The following is a 9,135-nucleotide window of genomic DNA, read 5'->3' as shown; positions in this document are numbered from 1 at the left end:
AATGCTTTGAGGATAAACCAGCTTCGATTGAGGCATTGGAAGCCAATATTACTAAAGTTATTCACAAGATACTGATCGAAATCCTCCAGCGAAATATTCAAAATTGGTGTTTACGGATGGCCGAATTATGGCGCAGTTGCGGCCAACATTTGAAAGAGATTATCTTAAAAAAATAAGTGCCATGTCGCTTGTAAACAAAAATAATAAAGATTGCCCAACAATTTGAATTTTCCTTGTTTTATTTCAATTTAAAACCGATACCTCTAAATTGATCTCCCTTTATAAGGATTAAATGACCTGGAATTACTATATGAACCGTTTATTGGAGACGGATTGTCAATCAGGAGATAAAACATTTTCAGATGAGATTGTTTCACCGGCGGTATTTGAGTAGTTCTGGGTCATGGATTTATTAATTTTCCATGATAAGTATGAGCGATAGGGTATGTGAAATTTTTTATTCTTACTAGGTATCATAGAAGCATATTCAATTTTCCATAACACCAAGTACATATCTTTCGCAATAAACTATTAAACTAACTATTAAATTAACAGCTCTCCGTAGTTAAGGATTTTCGATTTTATTTTTTACGCTTAAGTAACTTACCTTTTTTACGGCGTCATGCGAAAGATTTAGAGGCATCAATTCTACAAATTTGAAACTCAAATATCTCGAAAACGAGAGCTAATCTAGAGAAATTGTCAGTACCATTGAATTAAAAAAAAAAAAACAATCGTGCCATACAACCCCGTAGCGCCTAAAGCCCGAGAACGGCCAAGATTAACACGGTTTGAACAAGTCCATTAACCTCAGGACAGTGGGTGTTAGAAACTGGTGAACGAATCATGAACGAAGCAAAAGCTCAGCCCGAGCTGTAAAGCTGCCCGATGATGATGATGACCGATAGCGCCAAGGAGGAAATTTCAAAACTTTTCTTGGGTTCGATCGGATGAAAAATGCTAGCTACAAATAACTGTCTAGCGTGAAACCTTCTCTTCGGAATGCAGAGCTCTCGCTGCAATAAACAAAGCAATACAGCCATACTCTACCTAACTTCCTAGCGTTAGACCATAGGCTTTTTCGCCAGATCTTGTAGCGTACGACTTCTATCCGATTCCTAAGATGAAATCTGCATTGAAAGAGAAAGCAGCATATGGCCTGAAAGGGTTGAGGGATGAATACTTCTTGCACTGTTTCTGTTTCGATTTTTAGGGATATAAGAGAGGCGTTTATAGAAGGTGATAAGTAAATATGTACTAGAATGTGTAAAATGAAAATAAAATATTTTATATACTACTGTGGGCAAAAAGTAAGGTGAATTTATTTGTCAAACTTCGCGGGATTAAAATTTCGCTCTAGTTAATTTTTTCATGAGTTGGCAGCACTGTTAACAACATCTGGGCCAACTTTCATGTGAATGTCATTATCAGTAATATATTTACGCTTGTGTTTACCAAACGACCAAGAGTGTATTTTTCGATTTTTACAATGTCTGATTTGATTGAGCAGAGAAGTGCCATCAAATTTTGTTTGCGGAATGAAATTTCAGCTGCGGAAACGTTTAACATGTTGCAGAAGGCATTTGGTGATTCGACCATGTCGCATAAAAATGTTTATAAGTGGTACAAAGACTTCAAAGAGGGTCGAGAACGTGTTGATGACTCGGAGCGCTCCGGAAGACCATCGACGTTAACAGATGACCAACACGTCCATAAAGTGAAGGAGTTAGTGCTCAAAAATCGTCAGTTGACTGTTAAAGACCTTACTTATATGATCGGAATATCAGAAGGATCTGTGAAAACCATTTTGAAAGACCATTTGGGCCTACGAAAAGTCAAATCTCGTTTGGTACCGAAAACTCTCAATTTCTTGGAAAAAAGTCGTCGCGTTGATGTGTGTTAAACAATGCATTCAGACTATCAGGACAAGCTCGAATGCATCATTACGGGAGATGAGACTTGGATTTATGCTTACGACCCTGAAACAACCGACCAATCAAGCGAATATCGTGCTAAAGGCGAGGCCAGACCGAAAAGAGCACGTCAAAGTCGTTCAAAAATAAAGGTCATGATGACAGTTTTTTTCGATTTTCGTGGTGTGGTGCACTATGAATTTCTTTCACCTGGCCAAACTGTAAATAAGGAATATTATTTGAGCGTTATGCGTCGTTTACGTGAAGCAATTCGTCTAAAAATACCAGAACAACAACTCTTGGTTTTTGCATCACGATAATGCACCGTCTCACACTGCACTCGTTTTTCGTGACCATTTCGCCAAAAATTCCACGCATATCCTTCAGCAACCACCGTATTCGGTTCGGTTCGGTTGATTTGGCTCCGTATGACTTCTGGCTATTCCCAAAACTCAAGAGACCACTCCGGGTCTCGAGTCGATTGAGGAGATAAAAGCTGAATCGAAGAAGGTGCTGATGGTTATACCGGAAATCGACTATTTGGCATGTTTCGGGGATTGGAAAAATCGTTGGCATAAGTGTATTTCATCGAGAGGGGATTATTTTGAAGGGGATGAAATTGATTTACAAGAATAAATAAAGATTTTTCATTTTACAACCAAATTCACCTTACTTTTTGTCACAGTAGTATTCAGCCTGTTTATTTAATAGCCATACCGCATACCTAAGCCGACTTATGAAAATATCCCAAAGTTGTATTCAATCATCTTTTTTAATAAACTATTTTCCATAACTATCAATGAAAAAAAATCGTTCAAAACATTCACAGACTAAATTTGTTAATGTCCGTAACTGTTTATACACATATATATCCATATACATTACACTCTATGTATATCCATAGTCACACGCATCTTCCTCCAATCTCATATCGTTATCCACTTAGTCATTGAAATTTGTTTGCATGAAAATTTGGGTTTTGAAACTTTAACACTTTCATTGGGCACCCATTACATGCGAGTGTGCATGTTTGTGATATTCAACATGCAACAGCTACAAAATCATCTTAATAATATTAACAGCATAAAATTCAAGCATATGACGTTAATCCTGCTGACTGCGGCTAACACTTGGTACTTGTTTGTTCGAATAGATTTGATGAAATTACCAGCCAGCCGTAACAAATGAGACCGCCGGTGCTTCGGTGTTTCGCATTTCCCGGGTTAAGTGCATCAAAAAATCACTACAATCAAATTAGGGTGTGATGGCGAAACAATTGTCCCCAGAGAAAAATTTGTGCACAGATTGACGCGAAGCTTTAATGGCACCCTAATTGAATGTGTAAATAAATTTGTGTATTGCTCATAGGGCGACGGCAATACTTTACTTATAACATAGATATCTACATAGAAAATAACAAAATAGTGGATGTAAATATTCAAATGTTGCACGCAAAGTCAAAAAAGTACACACAAGTTAAATATGGGATGTGGGTAGGGTGGGGGAGTACAAAGAGTAATACGCATTTGAGCGTTTGCAATTCAATAAAATGGAATTTAATTGAAACCAACTTAGCAAGTGTATTTATTTATTGCAGAAATCCTTAGCACACACACAAACAGAGTTTGCTATTCACCGCAAAATCGATTGGTCCCTTGGAGTCAGCATTCGGTGGTGAATTCGGCTAACAATGTGGAGCCGGCCGGATCTGTGGTAGCTGCGCGTTCAAAAAGTCAAAACTTGGGTTTGATTTGCGTGGTCTGTGGAGATACCAGCTCTGGCAAACACTACGGGATTTTAGCCTGCAATGGTTGTTCTGGTTTCTTCAAACGAAGTGTTCGCCGGAAACTGATCTACAGGTTAGTTTGCTAATAGAAGATATTTCAAATGGATACATTTATTTATGTAAGTTATATTATAATTTCAATTAGTGCAAAGATGAAGCAAATTTAATTTAATTTAATTCTGAATGAAGGATTTCTAGAACTTAATTGGCAGTTCTAAAAAATGTGTGTATGGCAACACTATATGGCAAAATCAACTTTTTTTGGGTGTATTGTACAAAAATCTGTATTCCGGAGGTTAATTTTTTTACTTATGACTCAACCTGTTAAAAAAATCTGGTTTGGTCTAATACCCAGCCGCGTGAGGTACAGTGTAATCAATTACCATATTTTCAAAATCTATTATACTGTTAGAAAAAAAAAGGAAACTTATTTAAAATAATTCTGATTCCTAAGCAAAAAAATAGCAGTATTGGAAAGAGTTCTGTGTCCATTTTTATGTAAATATTATTAATTCCATCACTGAAATAGAGCTGAAAAAAATTGAAGTTAGGTTTATAACATCGCCTTATTATGGCGCCACAGTTCAGCAAATTCATGAATGGAAGCATATATGTACACATACATATGTACCCACGTCGTGCAACTTTGCAATTCGAAGCTCACTGCCATTTTCCATCTTAATCATATTATTCCACTTTCAAATGATTAACAGGCAAACTTCTATGTAAGGGATGAAAAAGGTGGCATCACGTATTCGCTGAACTGAATTTACTCTCTATGCATTCCGATAATCCACGGCTTTTGAACGTTATTCTTACCTTCATCCCTTCCAAAAGACTCAAATATTCCGTTCGTGCGCACTATGTTATGTGGTCACATTTGGTTAAGTGTATTCTTCTTAAGCTCCATATCAATCTCTTGGGATGGGATAAAGTGAGTTGACATTTGCGATGACTGAAGAGAAATACATAGCATTGTACGCTGAATAAAAAAGAATTCAATTTGGGTATTACAAAAACGGGGTTTGACTTTATCTTTTAATTTTTTCACATTATGCTTTATGACTGCCAACTGCTGTGTGGATGCATTTTTTGGAATGTTTTTCCTTCAGATGATGGAAGATTTCTTTAATTTATACATTTTAATTTTAGTAACTGCAGTTACTATTTAAATAAGAGGGTTCAGAGGGACTTGTTTGTGCTTCTGACTAATATCATCAACTTAATTATCGTTCGCCGGTTCTTGTTATTGTAATCTTGTAATTCGAGTGTTTCGCTGGAGGCGCAGAGGTAAAGCATACGTGATGAATGTAAATGGTTAATTAAGTCAAACTAGGATAATAATAAAAATGGAATTAAAACTCCATCTTCATCTCGAACATTCATTGATATTTCTTTCATGCTTAAGTGAACGACTTAATAGAGAGTTCATGGTATTTTTGTACAGAGTGCAAAATATAACTGATGACCAAAAAACACTTCGCTTATTTATTCCGAATCACTTTCGAATGAAACTTTATTTATTCCATTGCATTACCTCCTTATTGCCAACTATTAGCTGCTATATAATTCATATTTTATTTGATAGTAAATTTTGTGCAGATGAATGTGAAACGGGAGCTTGTTTTAGAACTACAATCTGAGTCTGAAGAAAGAACCAGGTTTTTCTTGTAACTTCAAGATATATTTCGTTCTGCTTTTTGCTGCATAATAGTCCCACTCAAGGGCTACGACGCCAGTGCTAACTCAGGTTTGTGTCGTTCGAAACTTTCCCGTAAACGCAACCAAACAAAAATGAGTGAGAAGTACGTGAAATGTTTTGAGGTGGTATTTTTATGCACGCATTCGAAAAGGCCAAAATTATCTTATGCCGAGGCTGCAATAGTGATTAAGAAATCAAAAAAGTTTGTTGTGATGTGGAATCAGCGGTATAAATGTTGATGACTTTTCCGAGCTCGGCTTGAAACAAGTGACGACAAAAAAGCAGGATAAAGTGATCGACCAGCTTTTAAGCGGGACCCTTTTGTCGTGACTACACCAAACACACTCAGTTCTTGCATAAAAGGGATTAGATGTGAGTATCAACACCATCGAACGTCGACTGAAGGAAGTGAACATATCCTGCCGTCCCACATCATCCAAACCACTGCCCTCAGAAAAACACATTGAGAAACTGGCCTTCCCAGTCCCCAGACGCCAGCCTCATTGAAAATGTGTGGGGAACTATGAAAACGCATCTTGCCGGAAGGCCAGTCCATGATTTAAAGCAACTCGTGCGTCAAGTTCGCAAAATCTAGTTCTGTTTGACGACGAGCTACGCAGAAAAGCTGATTCAAAGCATGAAGAAAATGCCAAGGCTCGTAGTTTTGTACATACTTTCATGTAAAAAATTTTAAATATACACATATCTTTTATACATCATGAATAATCGCAGTTCCTTTTTTCTGACACAGACTGTGCATTTGCAAGGCTAGAGGACTTATGAATTGAAAAACTTATTGTGAACTGAAGGTTTGTGTGAACGGACTCGTAGAAATTGTTTCGCTACGAAAACTCGCTAACATTCTTAAAATGAGCCATCAGACTGCGCATTTGATAAATAAGGAAAATTTTAAGCTTAAGCCTTATACATAAGAAAAAATAATTCTTAAATCGATGCCTCCGCTCGATAATTCGTTCTTGGTGGTCAGAAAACTAGATAGCGAATGCTGAATTGAACAGAAGGTGCAAGCAAGTTTCAATTGAGGCCGAAATCCGTAAGAGAAAGTGGGCATGGACTCGACACACCCTTCAAAAACCAGCCCAAGGAATACCCACGATGACAATAGACGCAAGGGTAGACCAAGAGGATCCTGCGACGCAGCCTGCATGACAAAATAACTCGCAACGATCTCACCTGGATTCAATTGAGGCAAAACGCAATCGATAAAAATAAGTGGAAATCATTAACTTTGGCACAATGCGCCATATAATCAACGCTTAAGAAAACTATAATAATAACGAGTGGATAAGAAAAGTGCAGAGGGTCCCAAAATGTTTCTCCAGTGATGGCATGGAGCGTAATTTGCAAAAGTGGCACACCTCCACTTCTTTTTATTGATAAAGACGTCAAAATGAAAGTGGAATTTTATCTAAACAATATTTTACTAAATCATTTCAAGTCTCACGCAATGGAGATTTTTGGAAATAAATTATTATTTTTTCAATAAGATTCTGCTCCTGCATGTAATGCCAGAATTGTGCAAAATTGGTGTCGCGAAAATGCTCCAAGTTTCATAACAGCGGAAGAATAGCCTCCGTCTTCTCCAGACTTAAACCCATTCGATTATAGCAAACAATACCAAAAAAATCCAATGTAAAAAAAGTGCAGGAACATTGGCTGATAAGTGATTCGTGAAGTGCTGATTTGTGTACATGTTCTTGTCCAAAATTGAAAAGTTGTGCAAAAGGATGTATTCAAGTGTTTCTAGACTATAAAACAGCTTTTGGTACTGTGTAACATGACAAGCTCTTTGACATTTTAGCATCGCTCGACATTGACACAAAAGAGTTACGATGCTTTAGGAACCTTTATTGGAACCAAATCGCACGAAATCCCCATTCATAAAGGCATTAGGCAAGGATGTATATTATCACCTCACCTTTTCAACATCTATGCTGAGAAAATCTTTCAAGAAGCTCTTTGGGACTCACATCAAGGCATGAAAATTAAGTGAGTGGCTCTAAATAACATTAGATACGAGTGTGGTATCACTCATAACTTGAGTAATTTGACAACGATACTAAATAAAGTGGTTCATCACAGCAAAAATTACGTCCTTAAAATTAACATCAACAAAACGAAATTCATGCATGTCAGTAGGAGTTAGAAGGTGCAGGCCGTCATACACTGATGGTTCACAATGTATAGATAATATAGAAAAAGTTGCAAATTTTATTTACGTTCTGCCATAAAAATATAGGGAATTGTTCATTTAAAAAGCGCGCGTTAAACATATGTATGTCTAAATTTTTTTGCTGTAATGTTGGTACAACTGCCCTCTATAGTGTCGCAAAGTTTGAGCGTGATCTGTCAATTAGCTGGTTTTTGGCATTTAATTATATCAGTCAACCGCAGGTGTACTCTGCGAGTTTCACTATGGATAAAAATATCGAACAAAGAATTTGTCTTAAATTTTTTGGTTTGAACGGGATTTCGTTCGTCGAATCGTTGAAAATGTTGCAGAAAGCCTATGGCGAGTGCGCTTTATTAAAAACATGGGTCTACGAGTGGTATAAGGCTTTTGCAAAGGGCCGAGAAGTCGTGGAAGATTTGTCAAGATCTGGTCGCCCATCAACGTCTTCAGCGGATGAAAACGTCGACAAAGTCAAGAAAATGGTGCTGGAAAACCATCAATTAAGTTTGAGGGAGGTACCTCATGACCTTAGAGTGTCTCTAGAATCAATTCGCAATATTTTACGCCAACAATTGAGCATGAGACGCGTAGCTGCTCGACTCGTTCCAATAGAATTTGCTTCAAAAAATTTATCGGAAGAAGGTGGCTGAAGACATGCTTGAGCAAAGGAATTTGGACCCAAGGTTTATCCAGTGCAACATAACAGGTAATGAATTTGACATGCAAACCAGTCAACAGCCGGCTGAATGGCGCTATCCACATGAGCCGAAACCCAAAAAGCCACGTCAAAATCGGTCAAAAGTAAAAAATTATGTTATGCACACGGAACTTATTCCAAATGGTGAATGGAATTTTCGGACAGAAAACTCATGGATCTTGCACTATGATAACGTACCGTCTCACAAGGCTCGTATTGTGCACACTTTTTTGACCAAAAACTCGACAAATATCATAGAACAACCACCGCATTCACCGGATTTACTCCCCTGTGACTTTTTCCTTTTCCCAAAACTTAAATTGCCCTTCGCAGACGCCGCTTTGAGTCGATAGAGGCCATTAAGGTTAATTCGGTACTTTTTGGACAGAATTTATCTTGGATGCTGGCTTAATGAAAATTGGAAACAAGAACTAGAATAGAAATATACTAGAGTAGAATAGAAGGATAGATCTACATTCTGTACGTTTAGAAAGATCTTAAGCTGCCTTGACTTTCATATGAATCTTGAAGTTCGTTTTGTGAAATTGTATGTGTGGTCTGTGCTCTTATATGACATGGAATGTTGGACACTCAAAGGCGCTGACATAAACAGACTCGAGGTCTTCGAAATGCAGATTTTTAAGCGAATTTTGAAAATGCCGTGGACCGATCTGGTTTCTAACATACGATTTTCTACGACGAATTAATCGAGACCGTGAACTTGCAATGTAAGACAGCTTATCTTGGATACAGAATCAAAAACACCAAATACCACATGTTATAAATAATTCTGGAAGGAAAATATATGAAAGAAACGATGAGTTGGTCGAAAACAGTTATCTT

General features: G+C 37.4%; 1 protein-coding gene across 1 annotated transcript in view; it reads left to right on the top strand.

Moving 5' to 3' along the window:
* The first annotated feature begins 292 nt into the window (after positions 1-292).
* The window catches only part of LOC128867014 (photoreceptor-specific nuclear receptor), a 36,442-nt gene continuing 27,599 nt past the window's right edge, over positions 293-9,135 (top strand). The window contains exons 1-2 of the mRNA XM_054108106.1: positions 293-382; positions 3,489-3,772. Of these exons, the coding sequence (XP_053964081.1) occupies positions 293-382; positions 3,489-3,772 (374 nt within the window). The remainder of the gene's footprint in view (positions 383-3,488; positions 3,773-9,135) is intronic.

Source organism: Anastrepha ludens, chromosome 6, assembly GCF_028408465.1.
Source record: "Anastrepha ludens isolate Willacy chromosome 6, idAnaLude1.1, whole genome shotgun sequence".
Lineage (NCBI taxonomy): Eukaryota > Metazoa > Arthropoda > Insecta > Diptera > Tephritidae > Anastrepha > Anastrepha ludens.
Note: the sequence above shows the minus strand (reverse complement) of the source record. Positions and strands in the feature narration are given on the sequence as shown.